The 24679-nt window shown below is 42.2% G+C and overlaps 1 protein-coding gene across 1 annotated transcript in view; it reads right to left on the minus strand.

Annotated features, from left to right (window-relative positions):
* The window catches only part of ESYT2 (extended synaptotagmin 2), a 102996-nt gene that overhangs the window by 25787 nt on the left and 52530 nt on the right, over positions 1–24679 (minus strand). The window contains 7 exon segments of the mRNA XM_030933225.1: positions 3029–3124; positions 3603–3692; positions 5038–5086; positions 6582–6664; positions 8241–8417; positions 11275–11395; positions 16640–16695. Coding sequence (XP_030789085.1) covers positions 3029–3124; positions 3603–3692; positions 5038–5086; positions 6582–6664; positions 8241–8417; positions 11275–11395; positions 16640–16695 — 672 coding nt within the window.

A 24679-nucleotide genomic window follows, 5' to 3' on the forward strand; every position in this document is an offset into this window, starting at 1 on the left:
TTAATTATCCACTCCGGGAAGTTCTTTATGTGTCTTAAAAGAAAGTGAATCACAAACTTAATATAGTTTTCTCCTCCCTTAGGAGCTCTGGGTAAACCATGTGAGTGAAGGCAAATATTTATTTAAAAAATGGGTGAATTTTTATTCAAAAAATTTCCATCTTCACGTGATCATCCCCAAGCAACTGAGAGTTGATTACACAGCAGGGTTTTCAAAGAAGGCCCTAGTTCTGACTCTTTCGTGTTTGATCAGGAAGGGACAGCAAGCCGGGCATGGTGGCTCACACTGGTAATCCCAGCACTTTGAGAGGCCAAGGTGGGTAGACTGCCTGAGGTCAGGAGTTGGAGAATAGCCTGGCCAATATGGTGAAACCCCGTCTCTACTAAAAGTACAAAAATTAGCCAGGCGTGGTGGTTCGTGCCTGTAATCCCAGCTACTTGGGAGTCTGAGGCAGGAGAATCACTTGAATCTAAGAGGTGGAGGTTGCAGTGAGCCAAGACCGCGCCATTGCACTCCAGCCTGGCAAAACTTCATCTCAAAAAAAAAAAAAAAAAAAAAAAAAAAGGAGGGGATAGTAGATTTTAAAACAGTTTTGTGAAAGTTTATAAAGAAAATTTATATCTCACATTAAGATGAACCACAAGAAAATGAATTTTAATCATTATGCCTTCATTTCTTCCTCAGGAGAGGTTTTTTTAAACGAGCCAGCAGCAGCTGAGGAATGGAGGACCGCTTCTCTGCTTGCCAGGGTTGTTCATCTCATGGTCAGATGTTCTCGCCAATGTTACAACAGTGTTACGGTTCACAAAACAAGCACAAAATAAATAAATACACAATAATTAAAATCATGCAAGAAAATAAAAGCATGCGACATCAGTCCACCGCCAGCCAACTGCGTTAGAAGTTCCAGTCCACATTCTGGCAGTTTCCAAACAGACAAAGGAAGAAAGAACCCCGGAGGACTCACAAATAGTGCTCTATAGACTGAGGCGGTATTTTCACAAAACACTAGTCCCGACGCTCGCCTCTCTTTTAAGTAGCCACACCCAAAGTTTCCCTCGTAGATGCTCTTAGGGCAGTGGAGCCAGGGGAGAAAGCAGAGAACGGTGGATTGTGGTCAATGAGAGCACCAGGAGCACTACAGACAGTGCAGAGGCAGAGCCAAAGAACCCCACAGCTCGCGGGACGCCCCTTAATCCAGCACTGGGCACACCGCGGCTCTGCAAAGATCCTTTGCCTCTGACGGCCACAGCACATTCCATGCACAAAGTGTCCTTTTAACAGAAGATCAATACATTCTCTTTGGGTTGTTTTTGTTTTTTTTTTTTTTTTTGCTTATGTGACATTATTCAAATTTCAACTTAATGTGACAAAACACACAGTTCTAAAGAGGCCTAATCCTTTGTAGCCAATTCACTGATACTATTCTCGCATCTACCCTAACATAGAAACACTTCCATCGGGCATTATGGAAGCCTTTACAACAAACATTACCATGGCTAAAAGCAAACAATTCTACTGTATAGAAATTCTGTGGAAAGATTAAATACGTAATAACTTTTTCCAAATTGAAATTGTAACAGATAAAGTCACAGACTTTAGACTGGAAGACTAATCAAAGACTAAGGTAAATACTTTAAGAGAAATATAAGAATTCTTTTAAGAAGTTAAAATTGGTCAAGAAAGCTTCACTGAAATAAACAGTCAATTATATACAATTACATACAACAAAGAGTACAATCACATCCTCCCAGTATGAAATATAAGTGAGCAATCATATCTTAATTATAGACAATTTTAAATAAAATGCACTGGTGCACAAATATTTACTTCATTTCTGTGCAAAGCTCAAGGAAATGCACAGTTCTCAGAACGTGGAAGGTGCTGGAGGAAGTCAAGGGTGTGCATCTCGTGAACTATGGAGTGTAGTCTGACCACGGCAAGGCAAGACTACAGGGGACTGAAAGGCTGATAACTTAGGTCCAGGGTGTGTGTTGAGAAGGGAGTTAAACGCTTCTTTGCCTTCTTGTCTATCTCCCTGGTAAACACTGACAAAGGGAGACAAGACACAGGAAGATAATTTATGTACAAATGCACTTGGGGGATGAGTATTTACTGCAGAGAGGCATTATGCAATAAACAACTTGGGGAGGAAAGAAACTTCTGCACCGGGTGGCAACAGTCTTTTTTCCAACAAAAGTGGCTGTGGATATGATGAAATAAAGACTGAGTGCCTAGTCTACAAGTGTATGGGCACTCCAAAATCATCAAACAGGATGACATGACTAAGGACCACACCACTATCCTCACTAGCAGGGTTGAAGGTAGGATGACGGGAGAGCACACTATGCCTCACAAGATTGAATTAGTAAGATCTTCCTTCTCCGTGGTTAGAGTTATTACCTATAAAATGATATTTTACAGTTTTTCTCTACAAACGAACAATTCTGATACAAACAAAAGTATATGCTTCTAGGCACAGAGTGTCTTGTATCTGGCAGTAGGTCATTCCAAGACATGGCTTCCTTTTGTTCTGCAAGAAACATCCCAGACACCCAGAGGCCGGCTTGCTCGTACAGCAGCACCGTTCTGCCACCTAATGTTCACCCCAGGGATCACCAAGGCCCAGCAGCTCACGCACGGCCCTGCGACAGCCAGGATGAGTCTAGATTTTGTAATCAGAGCTGCTTCATTTTATTCCCATTCCAAATAGAGACAATTTCCATCCTACGGCAACTAAGTTTTAATACTTAGTGATTTTCTAAGGAGTTATCTTCTCCCCCTAACCACTATTCATCTTCTTTTCCTATATACTGGATAAATCCAGCTAAATGTATAAACAGAAATGTATGTACTCCCAGAGCAAACACTAACTTCTCCCTCTCCACTGCGACTCTCCTGCACTTGGATGTGAAGTGAAAACACACGACGAGAACAGGTGACACAGAGTGCTGCCAAAGCAGTGGTTATGAGCAAGAGCAGTTGCTGGGAAATAAGCACCCAAAGGTGTTACCACCATGTTACCTACCGGAAGGTTCCTTGCTGAATCCAAGTACAAGATCAGCAATGCAGAAGAAAGACCATCGTTGGCTTGGTCTTTGTCAGCTTTGATGTCTGTTAGCACCTAAAAGGATAGGAAAAAAGCCTTAGCAGCCATGTTTCCACTGGATTAGAGACCATTTCTATCTGATTGTATCACGTTGATTACGCTAAAAATAAGAAAGGTGAGAAACCATCCAATCCATGCAATAGAGACAGAACTAAAACAATAAATACCTTTTAAATAACAAGACTATTATTCCATATATAAGTCAATTAAATGAAGCACTCAGGTGATTTCTGGCTCTACAAATCCCTGCACTTTAACAAGCGCAGAACTGAAGATCTGATAAAACAGGCATGAATGACCTATACATTTCATTTCTAAAATCCCATTATCTTTAATTTATCCCTGATGCTACTGTAGTGACTTAATACACAATAATGAAAATTACTGCTATAACTGCTAAAAAAATCAAGTAGCAACACAACTGAAAGAGGCCGATCTCAGTTATGAGGAGAAGCTGGTTAGGTAGTTTTCGAGAGAACACACTCCACAGCACCTTATCGAGGTTTGATGCATTTGGCGTTAACGTGAGCCACTCCAGTCTCAAGTGCAGCTTCCCCTTGGGAACCTCGTCCAGAGTGAACCACTGAAGAGAAAAATGTTTATGTTCAGCAAAAGTTCTTCTGAATCAAAAATCCAAATTAAACCCAGTCTCTACAAATGTTCCACGCTGCTCACTAACCATGAGGCATCCACAGTTCTCAGTAACGTGAAGGCTGAGCCTCACCATATCCAGCTCTACGCTGTGGGTGCCAGTGACCGCACGTTTGGAGGCGATGACAGCAGCAGGGGTGAGCGGACCATTCTAAGCGCTTTACATGCACCAACCCCTCGACCCCAACGGAAACCTTAAGCAAGTATTACTATCATTCCTACTTTACACATAAGAATTCAAATGTTTTCCAGCACTATCTAGAGAGAGTAAAGTCTTGTATGAATAGACTTCTTTTTTTTGAGATAGGGGTCTTGCTATGTTGTCCAGGCTGGGCTCAAGTGATCCTCCTGCCTCAGCCTCCCCCGCAGCTGGGACCACAGGCCTACGCCTGTGTCTGTAGGCAAGCATGCTCCACCAATGGCATTTAATGGAATGTACAGGACAAGAGATAATACAACATTGATTCCAAATACTGAATTTCAGTATCAAACGATTTAATCTGTTTGTTCTAATTCATCACTCTATACTAATAAAATAGTATACGCTTGTATCAGCTTAAAAGTCACAAGATAATTAATCAAAGATGCTCCTCAAACGCTAAGTGATAGACGCCATGAGCAGGACTATCCATCCGGTGCCTGGCACACTCAGGAAAACAAGATGTCATGGCCAATGAATGCTGAACACTCAAGGGAGGGAAACGTGTGATTATGAAAGTAGCAGAATTTAACATTTTTGTTTAATTTTTCTTCATTATCTAAATCTTACCCATCTTTTAGAAGCCACCACAAATACTTCCTTTTTGATTCTTTGTATTCTGATAGCAACAAAACGGTGGAAATCGAGTCTCCTTGCCATGAATTCCCACTGTCTCTACAGGCATCTCTCACGAGACGCCTCACTGGCCACACTGTGCCTTCTCCAACCACCTGAAAATCTCCATCACTAGGGGCATCTTGCACATCCCTGCCCTTACTCCTGCAGGGAATCGCTTGTTTGTCTGCAATAATGTCAGTTTATGCTTCATATCCGTAAGGATTCCCAGCATATGGTAGGTACTCAACACGCACCTGAATGGACTCTTAAATTTCTTTCTTTCCTTTGGTATTTCTAAAAGGCCTAAATTCTTACTATTTGTGATGTAAACGCCGTTCATGTCATACTAATTAGGATTCCTGCACTGTGTGATGGTGAAGGGGTGGTTCGTGGCTGCTCCGGCACAGGGCAGGGACTCGGTCAACAACTGTCAATAAACCAACACTCCAGGGAAACTTACTTCATCTAAAAGGCGCTCCTTTTCAACTTCAATGAGATCAATCATAAGACTATAAAAATAACAATACGACAACTTTAGAACATAGAAACACATTTCTTACGGAAACAACTTTAGAACATAGAAACACATTTCTTCCTGAAACAGCCTTAAGCATTTGTCTATGAACAAGCACTCCAGAAATGCAACAAAACGCTAATAATTTATCAAGGAACAGACTATTCTTCCACAAGCTTCCTCCGACTCACCCCCAGTGTCAGGAGAGTAAGAGTGAGGTGGAGTTTCTGTGAGCTCAAAATACTGAGTTTGACCCAGCTGAGGTTAGAGTTGTAAAACAAAAACACAAACAACTCATCTTCCCTACAACGTTACATGCATCAAAAAATGTTAAAAGCATCTCAACCCTCTTATTTTACACATCCTCTCGGTAGGGTTGTGCGTTACTGTGGATTCCTCACTTGCACAGTGAACGCTAACCTCACCTTCCCCCACCCTTGCTCTCAGGCTCTAGACCCACGTTGCACCGAGCCCAATGGACGCCCTCACTCGGCGCATCTGAGAGGAGGCCCATTCCAGTTCCCCTAAACCGCCCATACTTCCAAGATTGGCACCACCCCCAGATGCCAGTTACAACTAGATGGCATGACTATACTCCCACTTCTTCTTGTAGCCTCTTCTGCCCCCTACAATCTATGTCTACACTGCCTTCTCTCGTCCTGGTCCATGACACACTCTCCTATTTGGTCTGCCAGTTTCTAAGCTCAGCCCTCGACAATCCAATCCACACAGCAGTTTTCCTAGAATGAGCACCTGATCTATCCCTGTCCGGCTTAAAATCTCTCAATTGTTCCTAGTTGTCCTAGGAAGTCTTACGAACTCTGAAGTCAGGCCATAACATGCAAGGCCATTCTTCACGAGGTATGAACCTCTCCAATGTATTCTATCCTACATCTTTTTTGCCACAATTAATTCAGTCAAATAGTAACTTAATTAGGTTAAATTAGAAATAATTGATATTATTAACAAACGGTGGTCAAACAACCATTTTAAAAGTTTATTTTTAAAGCTATACTAGTTGTTCAATCGAAGTGAACAAATCAATATTTATTTTCCCAATGTGAATTACTACATCCTGAAAAAATTAATCCAGCAATTCAAAAAACTTAAAAAACCCATTTTTGCAATCTGGAATAGAACTCTTCACTAGAACTCAGCACGGGGGAGGTTCTGCATGTAGCTATTAAGCCTTGTAAAGAAAGAAAGTGCCCCTCAGAAAGAGCTTTTAATTTATTTAACTTTAATTAACTTAGGGCTAGTGGCTGCTGTAATGGACAGCACAGATCTAGCAGATTCACTTCTCTTAAATGTGAAACTTTTAGGAATCAAAATGTTTTAAGAAATCCAAGGTGAAACAACTGTTGTATCTAAGAACCGTTTAATGAATATATAACAAGCATATAAATGTATTTTAAAACATATTTTTGATTATTTAAAAAAAAAAAACGACCCCGTGCCCTCCTCCAATAACCATGAAGGGTTTTAATTACCTTCCTAAAAAGTCATCCTTGTCTGGGTCTTCATCAAAGAGCTCAATCTCTAATTCTTGTCCAGGATGTTCATACACTAAAGCCTAAAACATCAACGGTGAGTAGTTAAGCGCATTTTTACCAATAGAGTCATACACAGAGTATGATGACTGATGACTGTGGTAAATATGACCACGTACTTTTCTCTCATGGTAAACTCCTTATTTATTTATTGATTGATTTTTGGAGATGGAGTGTCGCTCTGTCGCCCAGGCTGGAGTGCAGTGGCACGATCTCAAATCACCGCAACCTCCGCCTCCCGGGTTCAAGCGATTCTCCTGCCTCAGCCTCCCGAGCAGCTGGGATTACAGCACGTGCCATCACATTCAGTTTATTTTTGTACTTTTAGTAGAGACAGGGTTTCACCATGTTGGCCAGGCTGGTCTCGAGCTCTTGACCTTAAACGATCCACCCACCTCGGCCTCCCAAAGTATTGGGATTACCAGTGTGAGCCACTGCACCCAGCCAGTAAATTCTTTTTAGAACACTTATTTTTTTATTGTCGAGTCACACACACCTCTTGATGACGGGAAGTCACTGAAACACCTGCCACACAGTAACAGTCTACTGCGCTTATTTCTAGGGATCCCGGACCGTGTCTACCGCGCTTGTTTCTAGGGATTCCGGACCGTGTCTACCACGCTTGTTTCTAGGGATCCCGGATTGTGTCTCAATAGGTCAAGTTCAGTCACTCCAAAACAAGGTCATGGTATGTCACCTACAAGCTTGGTGCAAGGCAGGAGACAGACCAAAGATCCAGGACACATCGCTCTAGTCCTGAGGTGGCGCCACTCAGATGCTATCTTGGAATAACCACAAGTTATCTGCTTAGCACCACTCAGGGTAAGAAACTGGCAAGAGACCAGACTGACAAAGGAGTCGGGGAGAGGAAACCGGTGGAGTATAAACCATACCACTGTCCTGAAGGGCAATTCTACAGATACGTCAGTCCTTTAAAAACTGGTGGAGTATAAATCACGCAACTATCCTGAAGGGTAATTCTACAAAGATATTTCAGTCCTTTAAAAATGCATAACTCTTGATCCAGCAATTTCACTTTAAAGAGCTTTTATCTGGGGAAAACTTGGCTGAGTGAAGAAAGAGACACTCACATTCTACTTGTACAGCACTGTTTGTAATGCTGGCCTGAACGCCCTAGGCCTCTCTGGGTAAAGAGATGAAGGTGTCTATTCAATGGAATGGTTATTAAAAATCATGTAGATCTCTATTCATTGACTTGTGAAGATGTCCTAATTTTTAAAAAAACTTGCAAGGAGGTATATAACCTCATTTTTGTGTTTACTGTATTAATAACTGCACGTAACATTTTATACCTAGAAAGACAAGCTACTCACGTTATGAAAAATATTTTGCTGATCATTTAGTATGATAGCATTACATAATTAAGGTTTAAAACATTACCTGTTGGCATGACAAGAATGTTGTGTATTAGGGAGAGAAGGTACGACACTTTTTAAATTTGGGAAATTAAACAAGGAACATTGAAATAATGGCCTAAATTAGCCACAGTCCCACATGACCATGCTGGAATGAGAGCTTGGCCACCCCGCTCAGGGCTCAGCCCACCGCCCCAGCGACACAGCGGACACGACACCCTACCTCATAGACTTCATTCCACTTTGGACTGAGGTTCTCCTTGATGACTTTGCTTTGGAAGATTTGGTTGCCAACTCTAATGATTCCATAGGGGTCTGACTTTCCCTTGACAAGTCCCTTAAGGTAAGTGTCTTTCCCCTGAAGGTCCTGAGCTTCAATAAAATGTATCCTTAGAACACCCTGAAAAGAAGAACAAACTGAAGTTTAGACCCTTGGCTGGCTCGTTTAACTGGCGTGGAAGATAGCTACGTGTCTGGCTCTGTCTCAAGAACTGGGCGTGCAGAGGGAACAAAGACCCTCCTCTGGTGACGATGACGTCCCAGCTGCAGGGAAACGCGGTAAGCGTGTACAGGAGAAACAGGTGCTGAGAAAAACAAGAGCAGGACAAGGCAGCAGAGCCCGGGTGGGGCTGGCTCAGAGGAGAACAGGGGCTTCTGGAGTAATGACCCCTCCACAGAGACACGAGGACAGACAGCCCCACGCGGCGCTCCTGGCAGAGGGATGCCGAGTACAGAGGACCCAGTACAGCACTGTGCTTATCTCAAGGAGGCTGGTGACACAGGCCTCCAAGCTGTACTAGATCCTGGTGCTACAGTGAGTGATAACACGAGAGGTTGTATCAGACCTGTCACTAAGCATTAGACATGCAGTAACTATGCTGTTCCATTTTTAGAATAATCCTATGAAATACTGTCATTAAACTTATTTTAGAGAGAAGAAAACTGCAACTTTGAAATATGTATTATTCATAGACTTCAAACATACTCTTGGCCAGACGCGGTGGCTCACGCCTGTAATCCCAACACTTTGGAAGACTGAGGTGGGCAGATCACTTGAGGCCAGGAGTTCAAGACCAGCCTGGCCAACATGGCAAAAACCCATCTCTACTAAAAATACAAAAAATTTAGCCAGGCATCGTGGCACATGTCTGTAGTCCCAGTTACTCAGGAGGCTGGGCTGTGAGAATCACTTGAACCCAGGAGGCAGAGCTTGCAGTGAGCTGAGATGGTGCCACTGCACTCCAGCCTGAGCGACAGAGCAAGACCTTGTCTCAAAACAAACAAACAAACATAGTCCTTTCCCTAAAATACTGTTTTATTGATATTTATTATTTTTATTGAGAATAAAAAATTCCCTCTTATTTCTTCCAAGGCAAACAAAGATGCTCAAGTCACCTTTTGGTAGGAAGCATTCTGCCCCCAGAGATCCTTTTTTAAAATTACAGAGTGATGGCCGGGCATGGGGCGTGGTGACTCACGCCTGTAATACCAGCACTTTGGGAGGCCGAGGCGGGCGGATCATGAGGTCAGGAGATCGAGACCATCCTGGTGAACACAGTGAAACTCCGTCTCTACTAAAAAACAAAAATTAGCTGGGCGTGGTGGCGGGCGCCTGTAGTCCCAGCTACTTGGGAGGCTGAGGTGGAAGAATGGTGTGAACCCGGGAGGTAGAGCTTGCAGTGAGCCGAGACTGCGCCACTGAACTCCAGTCTGGGTGACAGAGCGAGACTCTGTCTCAAAAAAAAATAAATAAATAAAATAAATAAATAAATAAATAAATTACAGAGTGATATTCCTCATTCAATCAGCACAGGAATACATGTCCCTCCACTGAGGAACACACTTCAAAAACTCGAAGCAACTCTTGTTTATATTTTCATACGTCTAAAGTTGGGTTAATCTGGCCACATCTATTGAGGGCACTGGCTGTTAAGCCCATGTAGCTAAGGGCAGCCACATCCAGGCACGCTCAGGTGCTCACCTGTACTCAGAGCATGAGAGACTTAGGTGCAGAGGAGCACGAGGATTTCTACATGTAAAGGGATTCTTGCATTTCCAGAGGTGAGAGTCAGGAGTTAAGGAAAAAAGACGTTCTTTTCTAATATACAGCATCACATTAAAGCTGTTGAATGCCAACGATATAACCAATTTGAGCACCAAATTAACTGGCATATTGTTACTTTTAAAAAATATAAGGATGCCTCTGCATGTCTGTTAACTTGTGCACCATTATTTAGATCTAATTAAACCAGAAAAAGTAAAAAGGCATCAGGAGAAAGCGATCTGCTTCTACTTCAGCGAACAAAAATAAAAACAATATACCCACTGAAACAGCCAACTTACCACGTCCTGTTTCAGTAAAAATAAATAACGTGACGTGCACTACTTACTATAGACACCACCACGATGGTAATGCTCACTTGGCTTCTGGAGTCCAAAGTCCAGATAGACTAAACAGACACGGGATCCAACACCTGAGTGACTGAAAAGCTCTCCTTAGCCCATGAGAGACCCTTCACTCCCCCCACCCCTTCCAGAGTCAGCAGAAGGAATCTCATGTTCTTGCCTACCTTGCAGTTATTTATTTCGTTTGCTCAAATGAAGGTGACATCAGTATCTGCAACCAGCCCTGTGTGCCGGGTGCTGTCCCATTTTACAGACAACGAAACTGTGGCCCAGCCACACCAAGTAATATGCTCATAAAAGCAAAGCTACAGCTAAACTCGGGAGCTGCGACAAAAATCTAGTTCTGTTCTTTCCATTTTATCCAGGTCAGCTGTTATATCAGTGCTGCTTCTACCAGGTTACTCATTAAATGGCTTCAGAGGCAACGGAATTCTAACAGCTGAGAGAAAATATACAAATTATTACACGAAGCTCTCATGATGACTGCCAGGAATACTGGTGCCTGTTGCCGAGGACTGTCCATTTTAATAAAAACAAATGCAGCATGTGCTTCTGAGGTAACTAAGATGTCTGTGCCATGTACCTCTGCAGACTTAAATCCCTGCCGGCCCCTCTGAGGAACACAGCTCTGGGGGGAGAATCATCCTGCTGTCTCTGTGACGAGCTTTAGGGTCAGCGCCCGTCAGTCAAGTCTCTCAAGGAGAGTGGCGGACGAGCAACAGTGAAGGCATCAAGACCCATGCGGCAAGCTGGCCGCTGGGGAGAGACAAAGAGTCACAGCACCCAACGCCACACCCACAGGCAGCCAAGATCTGTCTCTTAAATGTGAGTGGGTGCCAGGACACGCTTACCTTTGGTACAGGAAACCGCAACTGAGCTATTTGAACTTCACTGACAAGTGGAACGGTGATTCGATTGGGAAGCACCAGATAATTTGATATCATATCCGAAATGATAGTATCTGATAAACCACTGTTCGTGGGGAGACAAAAAGAGCAAAAGGACCATCAGACACGCGAACACTTCTCTCAGCACTGACAACAGGCTTACCACGAATATGATGTAATGTCCCACTTATTTACAGGGGAGGAGCTATCTCATTTCTCCAGTGCAGTATTTACAACCCGCATTTCAATACTTTAGCTGTGATACTACTATGGAGACTATGATACAGAATTTATTTGTAGAACACAAGGTAAAACTCTAGTTATTGCACAAGTAATTGTGGTTTTTGCAAATAAAATGGCAAAAACCACAAATACTGTTGCACCAACCTAATACACTTCATAATTTCCTAAACAACATTTAATGTATTCCTACTTCATCGCAGATTGTATACCTATTTACTAAAATATACTTCATTGACTTTAACATAAAATATTTCAAACATACATATAAGTACAGAGAATAACATTCATTGGCCCATTCTTGTTTATACACACATCCCATTTCTCCATTGTTGTACACTCGCCCCCACTGAAGGAGAACTTACTTTGTTCTCTTATTCATTATCCAACACTTTGAGTATTGAACACATTAATAATTTTGAAATACTATACATCACTGCACAGCAAACTAAGTAAAGTGAATACAATTGCTTAGGCTAAAGGAAAAAATATACTTGCTTTTTTTTTGAGACAGTTTTGCTCTTGTTGCCCAGGCTGGAGTACAATGGCATGATCTCAGCTCACTGCAACCTCCAGCTCCCGAGTTTAAGCAATTCTCCTGCCTCAGCCTCCCAAGTAGCTGGGATTACAGGCACGTGCCACCATGACTGGCTAATTTTGTATTTTTAGTAGAGACAGGGTTCACCATGTTGGCCAGGCTGGTCTCGAACTCTTGACCTCAGGTGATCCACCCGCGTTGGCCTCCCAAAGTGCTGGGATGACAGGCGTGAGCCACCGCGCCTGGTCAAAGATGTACTTTTAATATATCTTTTTTGGCCGGGCATGGTGCCTCACGCCTGTCATCCCAACACTTTGGGGAGGCGAAGGTGGGAGGATCGCTTGAGCCCAGGAGCTGGAGACTGGCCTGGGCAACACAGAGCGAGACCCCCTCATCTATACTTAAACAAACAAACAAACAAACAAACAAACAAACAAACATATATATGTCCTATTCTTCAGGGTCAACATGAGAATTAAATAATGCGTACGTGGCAGCACTTTTAAAAACATTTATAAACATAAGTTTCATTGCTGTATAACACCTTTACCTGAACTGTGAAGTTGCAAAAGTACTTTGCTTCTCGCCAGTAATGTTTTAGATGCTAAAATTATTAACATAAATAATTACAAGCAAAAATATCCACTGAGACAGTGATAATCATGAACGTTCAACAAATAATGTCCAAGCACCCACTGCAAGACAGTGTCCACATGTGATGACCCAGCACCTCAAGGATTTTTCAGTTTAATATGGAAAAAAAACTTGAAAAGCCCCCCAAAAGAAAAACCATATGTAACACTACTCTACTTATGAACAGGTCAGTTATTCAGACAGTTAATACTTCCACAGAGATTCGGAGGGCTTCAGCCAGCAGACACTGGCTGTGTGTTCACCACGCAGGGGCAGGACCCACCCACCTTTCTCCCACACAGACTCCCGGCCTCAGAGGCCACAGCAGCTGACAGAGCTCCCTGGGGGGGTCCCCTCGCCGTGCCTCCTCACCCCACTATGCCCCGCACGCCCCCGAACTGTCGGGGTGTGGATGCTGCTCCCCTAGGTCTCCACAGAAGCGTCTCCTGCAGTGGTTACTTTCTTGGGAGTCAGTATTTCCCTGTGTGTCCTTCGGAACCACGACTGCTCATCGCCCGTATTTTGTTTCCATCATAATCTTCGCCCTTCTCACGCCTTCAACACTCAGCTCAGAGCCGCTTATCAAAACACAGCGGATGTTTAACAGGAATAGCCCAAAGTCATGGTGCAGTGAAGGAATTCAGGCATTATTCTTACACTACAGCGTCTGGGGTTTCTTTTTGTATCGGGATGCTCATTTTATAAAGATTGGTACAAGATTTCGTTATGTTAAGTTCATATTTATTTATTTTTTAAATTTCTTTCTTTTTTGAGACAGAGTCTCACTCTGTTGCCCAGGCTGGAGTGCAATGGCGTGATCTTGGCTCACTGCAACCTCCACCTCCCGAGTAGCTGGGATTACAGGTGTGTGCCCCTGCTCAGCTAATTTTTGTATTTTTAGTAGAGATGGGACTTCACCATGTTGGCTAGACTGGTTTCAAACTCCCGACCTCAGGCAATCCACCTGCCTCAGCCTCCCAAAGTGCTGGGATTACAGGTGTGAGTCACCACGTTTGGCCTCAGTTATTTAATATCCACTTTTATAATCTAAGAGTTGCTATAGCTGTAATTTATTTGATAGACTCAGTGAGAACTAGTAGCCCCAATTTTACATACATACCTATTAAATTTCAGTATATAACATTTATGTAAACATAATATTACATGAAATCTACATAATTGTGTATAAATTATGTATACCTATATATATAAACTTAGAAGAGATATTTTTACATCTCCCTTTTATACAGCAGCCTATTTTTTGAATGGTGTATGTGTATTTATCTGTTATATAAGTATATATTTTTAATGACATAATTCTATATATATGAGCATATTTTTGTATTACATATATAAAATCTACATAGAAGACGACAAGCTGGGTGCAGTGGTTCATTATACTACATATATAAAATCTACAAAGACGACGAGAGAAGCGGGAGCAGTGGTTCAAGTCTATAGTTCATCTACTTGGGAGGTTGAGGCAGGAAGAGCCCTTGAGCCCAGGGGGTTGAGGCCAGTCTTTGAAACATAGTGAGCTCTCTAAAAAAATGAAAAATAAAAATAAAATTGCTAGAAATGACTACTGTATAAAAAGAGCCTACATATAAATTATTAAATAGAATGGAGCTGTACATGTATATGTATCTCTGTATTTACGTGTGTATGTGTGAATGACTTTTAAATAAAATGAATCAGGGATCAACTTCCCCAAATTGCAGGCTTGCCGAGGCAGAAGACATTCTTCGACTCTGCCCTTTCAGGTTGCCAGTATTAATACAACGCTATTTACAGAGTAGATGCTCAATAATGCTGTTTTATTTCAGTACTCCTGTGATACTGAAAGGAGGCAAAATCAAATACTTTTTTCTACACTGATGTGTGTGAATGTTTGTTCCATTTGGCTAAATAGTATTTACTACCCCTACTTCTAGTGAAAGTTTTTGCTTTGGGGGATACCCCCATTCACTGGAGTTTTTTCACACAAGTTATCCATTTCTTTGCCTTCTGTAGGAATGTCCTGGAGATTGAAACCTGGTCATCGGAGTCGCAGGAATCTGTCCAAGGGTGGTCCTTGCACACACAAGTCAGGCCAGGACCAAGGGGGAAAGGCAACTAAATCCGCAGACTAAAGGCTTATAGCTGCAGGCACAGCAAGAGCCTGCCTGAAAACCAGCCCACAAGGGACACGCCCACTCTACATGGGTCAGGAAGTGGAGAGAGAGCCCTTACAGCGCCCAACAGTGGCTCCATCTGAAACCCCTCAGAGGACACGTCAGCATTCCAGCTGCTGAGCAGGAAACAAGCACAGGCGTGTCCCACACATGACCAGCTCAGAGGAGGCGGTGGGCACCCATTGTTGGAAGAGTGAATAAACTGCTTTTTGAAAATATTATTTACTGGCCAGGCGTGGTGACTCATGCCTGTAATCCCAGCACTTTGAGAGGCCGAGGCGGGCGGATCACCTGAGGTCAGGAGTTCAAGACCAGCCTCACCAACATGGCGAAACCCCATTTCTACTAAAAAAATACAAAAATTAGCCGGATGTGGCAGTGTGCGCCTGTAATCCCAGCTACTTGGGAGGCTGAGGTAGGGAGAATTGCTTGAACCCAGGAGGCGGAGGGTACAGTGAGCTGAGATAGCACCACTGCACTCCAGGCTGGGCAACAGAGATTCCATCTCCAAAAAAAAAAAAAAAAAAAGGAAAGAAACGAAACTTACTTATTTACCTACTTAAGACCACTTGAGTCAGGTTTGTTGCTTGCACCCAGAATCTTAATGAACTCTTTAACCAATCTTTTAAAGTTGTGCTTTCTTTCCGCAGATCTTTTAAAGATCACAGCATTTTTCTGTATCCAGTAAACTACAGCACCTAAAAAGGACTTTTATTATGACTGTGCTTCAGATAATTAAAGTCCTAATTTTTCCCTAATAATGAAACAAAACTCTTTAGAAAGGCCATTTCAGAGGCATAAACAAATATACGGGAATAAAAAAACAGTCTGAAACCAAGTTTCATAATTTTCTAAACTATTTTAGGAAGAACAAATCACACTTGAAAATATCCACTAGAAAGATATAACTTTAACCCAAAGGTGATGTGTTTTAACTTTCAAAAAAAAAAAAAACGGTACAGCCAGCAAAAGCATTTAGAGGCTATAATTTCGAAACTTCCTATTTGGAGGTGACCAACAGGTCTGCCATCCACAGCCCCATGCACTGTTTCAGGTAACGGGACCACGGTAACTAGAATGACTCCTTGTCTCTGAGCAGGGATGCACTCTCCAGGGCCTCAGATGCTTGTTACGGAACATTTTTCTCCTGTTTTAGACACTAGATCGCTGTGTAATAATGAAAGGACTCCCAGTGAAATGATATGGAACTTCAAGTTCCTCACCTCTCACACTGAAGAGTACTGGCGAAGTTCACACTGTCCCCATCCACTTTCAAAAAGGAATAGAATAAAGGTTTTAAAAAAAAAAAATGCGGAAAGGGTGGGGTAGCCATAGGCTGGAGAGACCCTGGAAAGCATTTCCTGTTAAAGTTTCCTTTATTGTTTCTGAGAAGATAAAAAAAAAAAAAAAATTGGCAAACTGGTTTACAAAATACTAAAAGGCCTCTACTTTTCTAAAATGCCAAGGCCAGGAAGACACCTTGTGGTGAACAAAAGCAAATGAAGACTGAGTGCTCAGCTGGCACTCCAGAGCCCTCCTGCCCTCGCCCATCATTTCCCAGCAGCTCCCTGTGGGCAGAACGAAGCCCCTGTGCCTCTGCTTGTTTCTCACGACGGCCTGTGGAGAAGGCACCCATTCACCTGGCAGACGCAGGTCTTAACCATTCTCACACTATTGTCAAGATGTCGAAAATGCACAACACACCCTCAAATGCTAAGCCTCGGGGACCAGACATGAGACTTACTTCAATCCAGGGATATCCAGAAGATTCGTCAATCCTGTCCAGTTAATTTCTAAAAGCTGTTTTAAAACAAGGGCAAAATATTAAGTTCCAAACAATTTCCAATTATCAAATCAGGTGCACACAGACTTGTTTCTTTACAAACAAAATGTGTTAGCACACAACACAGACTCACACCCTTCACCCTTTGTGATATATCAAGGACACCTTTCTTTGGTAGTACGTGGAGACCTGCCTCTTTTTGTTTTTTGATAATGTCACAGTTTTTGTTAGTAAAATAATAAAATAATTTATTTACCCACTCTCCTGTGGATGGACACTTAGAATTTTGACAGTTTCTCTTTATTGTAATTACAAATAATGATTCAGGGAATGCCTTTTTACATACATGTTTTTGTATACATATATAGACTAGCATTCAAAAAGTGAGATTTTGGGGTCAAAGGTTTATATTCATTTTTAATGTCAATAGATAGCACCTACCTGCCCTCCAAAAATACTGTACTCATTTACATTCCCACCCAAAGTGTATGAAAATGTCCTTTTCACATACCTCACCAAAAACAATACTAAAACCCAGCCTATTTGGCAGTTAAATAACGGACTTTATCATTGTTTTACTTTGCATTTTCCAACTAGCAGACCATGCTCTACCCATTCATTCGACATCTGTGTTTATCTCAGAATAATTCCCATACAGTTAACTAACATTCCATTAAGTAGATGTTGGTTGGTAAAAACTATTGATTAGAAATACTGCTTTTCCTAACAAAACAGCACATAATAAAATTACTTGTGCTCCATATTTGTAGAAGAAATTCTAAGTAAAATTGCATGATCTAGTCACGCATATAGCTGAGTAACAAAACTGCTTGAATCCCTTTTTGCTTGCAAGCAAACATAAAGTGGAAGAGTCAAGACTCTTTTTTTTTTTTTTTGAGACGGAGTCTCGCTCTGTCGCGCAGGCTGGAGTGCAGTGGCCAGATCTCAGCTCACTGCAAGCTCTGCCTCCCGGGTTCACGCCATTCTCCTGCCTCAGCCTCCCGAGTAGCTGGGACTACAGGCGCCCGCCACCTCACCCGGCTAGTTTTTTGTATTTTTTAGTAGAGACGGGGTTTCACGGTGTTAGCCAGGATGGTCTCGATCTCCTGACCTCGTGATCCACCCGTCTCAGCCTCCCAAAGTGCTGGGATTACAGGCTTGAGCCACCGCGCCCGGCCCAAGATTCTTATCGACAGAACAAAACTAAAAAAAAAAAAAAAAAAACAAAAAAAACAAAAATTTTTAAGATCCCAAAAGACTAAGATTTCTCAGTGTAACAGAAATGAGATATAAATATAAAAATTAGGAAGGAAAAAATAGGCAACTAATCTTCAAACTGGATTGCAAACATCAGTATCAACCTATGCTTTACTTCCCCCTTAAAATAAATGGTTTTCCCTAGTCCACCCACTGAACCACCTGGCTAAACGTCTGCATCTAAATCATATGAATGTATTTATAAACACTGACTGAAGAGCTCATTTTCCTTTCTCTTTTTTCTCACAGAACTTAAAAAGGAACAGGTACTCCCTGCCACAACAAAATATTCTGGTCATACAAAAATACCGGTTACAAGGAAACTCAGATTTAAGAGGGCATCGTAACAGACTTCTGTCATTTAGTTCTGAAGGTTGTTATTCCTGATCACAAATCTACTTCAGGAAATAAGAACATATTAAAGATGCAGCACAGAATCCTGCACTCGACTCAGGTTCAAATGCAAGCACCTTGCACAGCACACCATCAGAGGACCCCCAACGGTGACTGCTCCATCCGCAGAGCCAAGAGACACAGGAGCCACGTGAACTTCAGGAAAGGGCGGCTGTGTCAAGGAGAGTGGCAGGTAGGCGTCTAAATAAAATCAGATGAGGCCATTGTGGTTAAAAGAACAGTAAAGAGAATACAATTCAAAGATGCTATTTAATAAAGAAATAAAGAATTTTTCCTACACAGCCATGCCTCAGCGATATCGCGGGCTGGGTTCTAGAGCAGTGCAGTAAAGGGAATATCGCAACATGAGTCACACATATTTTTTTGTTTCCCAAGGCATACAAAAGTTATGTTTAAACTATAGTCTATTAAGTGCGCAATAGCATTATATCTTTTAAAAAATGTACATACCTTTATTTTAAAACACTTTATTGCTAAAAAATGCTTACGATCACCCTAAGCCTTCAGCGTGTCACAATCTGGCTGGTAGAGGGTTTTGCCTCAGTGTTGATGGTTGCTGACTGACCAGGGTGGTGGTTGCTGAAGGTTAGGGTGATTGTGACAACGTCTTAAAATAAGACAACAGTGAAGTTTGCTGCACTGACTGATTCTTCCTTTCAAACAAGATTTCTCTGTAGCATGCCATGCTGTTTGACAGCATTTTACCTACAGTAGAACGTCTTTCAAAATCGGAGTCATCCTCTCGGACCCTGCTACTCCTTTATCAGCTAAATTTATGTGATATTCTAAATCGCTTATTGTCATTTCAACAATGTTTGCAGCATCTTCACCAGGAGTAGATTCCACCTCAGGAAACCACTTTCTTTGTTAGTCATAAAAAGCAATTTCTCATCTTTAAACTTTGATCCTGAGACGGCAGCAAATCAGTCCCCTCTCCAGGCTCCACTTCTAACTACAGTTCTCTCACTATTTCCATTCCACCTGCACTTCCTTCTTCCACTGAAGTCCTGAACCCCTCAAAGTCATCCATGAGAGTTGGAATCAACTTCTTCCAAACTCCTGTTAATGTTCATATTTTGTCTCTTCTCACAAATCACTGGTGTTTTCAATGGCATCTAGGATGGTGAATCCTTTCCAGGAGGTTTTCGACTTACTTTGCCCAGATCCATCAGAGGAATCACTGTCTGTGGCAGCTATCGTCTTACAAAATGTATTTCTTAAACAATAAGACTTGAAAGTTGAAATCTCTCCTTGATCTCTGAGCTGGAGAATGGATGAGGTGTCAGCAGGCAAGAAAACAGCCTTCAACTCCTTGTGCAGCCGCATCAGAGCTCCTGGGTGATCAGGTGCACTGCTGATGGGCAGTTATATTTTGAGGGACTCTTTTTTTTCTGAGCAGCAGGTGTCAACAGTGGGCTTAAAATACTTGGTAAACCAGCGTGTAAAAAGGTGTGCTGTCATCCAGGCTTTGTTTTTCCAGGTATAGAGCACAGGCAGTATAGATTCAGCATGATTCTTAAGGGCCCTAGGCTTTTCAGAATGGAGAATGAGTGCTTACTTCAACTTAAAGTCACCACCTGCATTAGCTGTGACAAGACAGTTAGCTTGTCCTTTGAATCCTTGAAGTCAGGCACTGACCTCTCCTCTCTAGCTGGAAAAGTTCCAGATGGCATCTTCTTCCAGCAGAAGGATGTTTAATATACATTGAAAATCTGTTGTTTAGTGGAGCCACCTTCATCAATGATTTTAGCTAGATCTTCTACATAACTTGCTACTTTACCTTGCACTTTTATGTTACGGAGATGGCTTCTTTCCTTGAACCTCACCAACCTCTTCAAACTTTTCTTCTGCAACTTCCTCATCTCTGGCAGTCTTCATCGAAGTGAAGATAGTTAGGACTTCGCTGTGGATTAGGCTCTGGGTTAAGGAAATATAATATCTGGGCTGATCATCTCTCCAGGCACTAAAACTTTCTCCCTATCAGCAAGAAGGCTATTTCTCTATCATTGGTGTGTTCACTGGAGCAGCACTTTTATCTTCCTTCAAGAACATTTCCTTTGCATTTACAATTCGGCTGTTTGGCACAAGAGGCTTAGCTTTCAGCCTGTGCTGGCTTTCAACATGGTCTGTTCACTAAGCTTAATCATTTTTAGCTTCGTTTTTTTTTTTTTTTTTTGAGACAGAGTCTTGCTCTGTCGCCCAGGCTGGAGTGCTTTGGTGCCATCTTGGCTCACTACAACCTCTGTCTCCCAGGTTCAAGTGATTATCCTGCTTCAGCCTCCCAAGTAGCTGGGACTACAGGCATACACTACCATGCCCAGCTTTTTTTTTTTTTTTTTTTTTTTTTTTTAAGTAGAGACGGCTTTTCCCATGTTGACCAGGCTGGTCTTGAACTCCTGACCTCAGGTGATCCACCCAGCTTCTGACTGAAAGTGAGAGGTGTGCAACTGTCTTTCACTTGAATACATAAAGGCCACCGCAGGGTTGTTAACCGGTCTAACTTCAATATTGTTGTGTCTCAGGGAATAGGGAGATCCAGGAGAGGGAGAGACAGGAGAACAGTCGGTCAGTGGAGCAGTCAGAAGATACAACATTTACCAATTAACTTGGCCGTTTGATATGGTTTGGCTCTGTGTCCCTACCCAAATCTCAGGTCGAACTGTAATCTCCACGTGCCGAGGGAGGTACTTGGTAGGAGGTGATTGGCATGGGCACAGTTTCTCCCATACAATTCTCATGATAGTGAGGGAGTACTCAAGAGTTCTGATAGTTCTACAAGTGGCTATTTCTCCTGCAAACTCACTCTCTCCTGCCACCATGTCAGACGTGCCTCACTTCCCCTAAGTCTCCTGAGGCCTCTCCAGCCATGCAGAACCTCCAGTCAACTGACCCTCCTTTCTTTATAAATTGCCCATCTCAGGTAGTATCTTTACAGCAGTGTGAGAATGGACTAATCCGCCCTCTTACACGGACATGGTTTGTGATGCCCCAAAATAATTACACTAGAAACGACAAAGATCACTGACCACAGATTACAATCACAGATATAATAATAATGCAAAAGTGAGAAATACTGCGAGAATTGCCAAAACATGACACAGAGGCATGAAGTGAACACATGGCATGGACAGGCTTATTTATCACAGGGCTGCCGTAAACCTTCAACTAGCAAAAACACAGTATCTATCAAGTGCAATAAAGCAAAGGACAATAAAGCGAGGTGTGCCCTGAACACTCTCATCTTAAATGTTGTGTTCATATTTTATACGTCAGTCTTGTTACTTAAAGAAAAAACCACCTAGCATAGTCTTAATAGCATTAAGGTGCAATTGTTTTATCCGGGAAGTTTTGGGAAACAGAATTAACAACTCTCTTAAGAGCATTTTTCAACGTCATTATCTTTCAAGGAGAAGTCTGTAACGTAGAATACTTGAAATTTATGTTATAATGAGATTTTAATATGTTCCAAGTAGCTATGTCGTATTTTTGGACTTGTTAAAATATTTGGGTGAGACAAAGACTGACTTTAGAAAAAGTCAGTATAAAGCTAATTTTAGTTGGTGATTTTGGACCTGTTAATATATTTACATGAAACAGACACTGGCTTTAGTCAAGTTAATTGTATTATGGATAAAAATGTAAAAAAAAAAAAAAAAAAAGATAAATGTAACTAGTTGCAGGCTATTAAAAAAATGTACAAAGTGGATAGAGGAAAATAATGAAAGAATCTCCTCCTATTCCTGAAATGTCACATTCCATACTATTATTCCATGTGGCAATCTGAAAGCCATTTCCATCAGCAGTGTTAACATCCTACTCACTTCACCAGAACTGCAACCCAGAATGATGGCACTGTCTCTCCAGCTAACTGACTCATCAGGCTTTTGCGGGATGCAATGCTCTTCCTCACCAAGATTCAGAACCACAGATCCGAAACATGTTCGCAGCTGATGCAAGAAACCTACTTTTTTATATCGTGTATAAAGGTGCTATGAAAAATGACACCACACCGTGTGACTGGCTGGCCTCCACCTTTTTTTTTTTTTTTTTTTTAAGCATGCTCCCAAGAAAAGTATCTACTTGTTTAGATTAAAAAGTATGTTTCTGTTTGAAGGAACAGAAGATGGAACTTTACAGCTGACAAAACCGCTAGCCTCCTGTTAACATGAAGACTTTAAGGGCCTGGGAGGGGACTGACATAAACGTTTTGCTAGATTGTAAATGATAAAAACTGCCCAAAGTTGGCAAGTAAAACCTCCATAAATGGGTAGTACTAATGCTCTTCTTGTAGGCAAATTATCTAGATAAAACTTCCTTAAGGCTATCTAGAAACCTGAAAGATGGCTTCTTGCCTATCAAAACAAAAGATCAAAGGCATCAAATATAGGAAGAAGTTTCTATTTATAGCAAAGAGCACAAAGGGCTCAAAAACAAAGCAAGAGAGCCAGGTGTGGTGGCACAAGGACTGCCTGCGCCCAGGAGAGTGAGGCTGCAGTGGTGCGCTCCACTCTACGATTCTTTCTGGGAACAGTCACTGCACTCCAGCCTGGGTAGCACAGCGAGACTGCATCTCAAGAAAAAAAGAAGCCGAACAGACATACATTTTGAAAATTACATATAAAACTAGGTTAAAAAGTGGGTCTTCAAATTTAGAGTTAGTCCTAGAACTGAGAAAATCATTTATTTTAGTTTCACAGTGAAGAAAACTAAGACCTAGAGGAAGAAATCTTATCTGCAACTTTTTGCCTTTCACAACTAGATAAGCCAAGGACAGAATGAAATCCTCATCTTTTCACTGGATCCACATGGGAGAAACATTGATTTTTAAGGACGGCTGTGCAGATGGCGCTGCGGCCCCTTCTGCTCTAAACCGACCAACCTGCTCCTGTCTCTGATGTGTCTCATTGTGCTCACTGACTTCTCACTGGCTTCAAAGTCTCTCTCTGTGGAATGAGCAGCAGACAGCCCCAGCTCATATTTGCTTCTAAACCTAGCGACCTTGACTCGGGTATTTGCTTACAGAGGCTATGCAGAGCTTATGAACAGGGGGTTCTTGGCCCTGGGGTGGGGAGGGGCAGTCCTCTGCTGCACAAGACCAACAGGCACAAGACATTTAAATGGTCAGCATCCATCTTGGTTTCCGCCACTAAATGGCAATAGGGGCCCCAGACCCCATTATTGTGACACCCTAAATATCCATTTCCAAATCTGTCACTGAGAATGACTACCTATGAAAGAAACCATTCAAGAATAAAGTTTCTAAACTTTAAACTACAATTTGGGAGATTTTAGAGAATAAACTTCAACACCAGAGGCATCCCTACAAAAGTTTCCATTTTAAATATACTCTGGCCTTTATTTTCCCCACCAGTAACACGGGAACAATCCCATCCTGTGGGGACTAAGTCAGACAACGCACAGAAGCCATGAGCCTGGCTCCAAGCCCATCGCCTGCGACCGCAGTCATTACCTGAGGGCTTCCTTCCCTGGAAATCCCTTTGAGCAATTCAGATCGTTCTCGCCACTCTCAAGGACTAGCACATGTGCCACGTAAGCATCACAGTGAACATTTACCCTTTTACTTTTGAAGTTCTGTCCCACTTTAATCTCAGATGAGGAACCATCTATAATCAAAGCACAACTGACCAAACATAAACCAAACAAACAGACTATTTCTGACCACTTGTCTTAGAATCATTTCAGAAAAACAACTGATTTTGTCTAAAACAAAACTCAAAAAGAATATTAACTATCAACGACGGAGTATTAAAAACACAGACAAGGCAGTTTTAGTATAAGCTTGTCAGGCAACGGGGGGCATGCCAATGCAGGCCTTGTTGAAAAGACAGATACATTTAAGTGCTGCTGAAGTTCAGAGAAACTAATCGTCAGGGAGGCAGGAGCAGGAATTGTGGAAGGAAAGGACTCTGCTGGCTTTTGAAAGGAAGAGAGATTTGAACGCAAGAAAGGTGCCAGGCAAAGGGGTCCCCATGTTGAAGGCACTGAAAGGCCTGTCCCTGGGCATGGGGAACGGTGAAGGAGCAAGAGCCAGAGGCTGGAATGACGGAGGGAGAGAGTGGGAAGACAGAAGGAGAACACGTGTGTACGAGAATGTGTGTGAGAGGAAAAGCGTGTAAGAGGCTTAACTGTGAATCTGTGTGAGAAACAGGGACAGAGAACTAATGTGAGAATGAGCGTGAGGGAAAATAAGTGTGAGAATAAGTGAGAATGAGTGTGTGAGAACATAAAAGCAAGTGTGAGAATGAGTGTGAGACAAAACATGTGAGAACAAGTATGAGAACAAGTGTGAGACGAGTGTGAGAACAAAGT

The sequence above is a fragment of the Rhinopithecus roxellana genome, chromosome 6 (genome assembly GCF_007565055.1).
Source record: "Rhinopithecus roxellana isolate Shanxi Qingling chromosome 6, ASM756505v1, whole genome shotgun sequence".
Lineage (NCBI taxonomy): Eukaryota > Metazoa > Chordata > Mammalia > Primates > Cercopithecidae > Rhinopithecus > Rhinopithecus roxellana.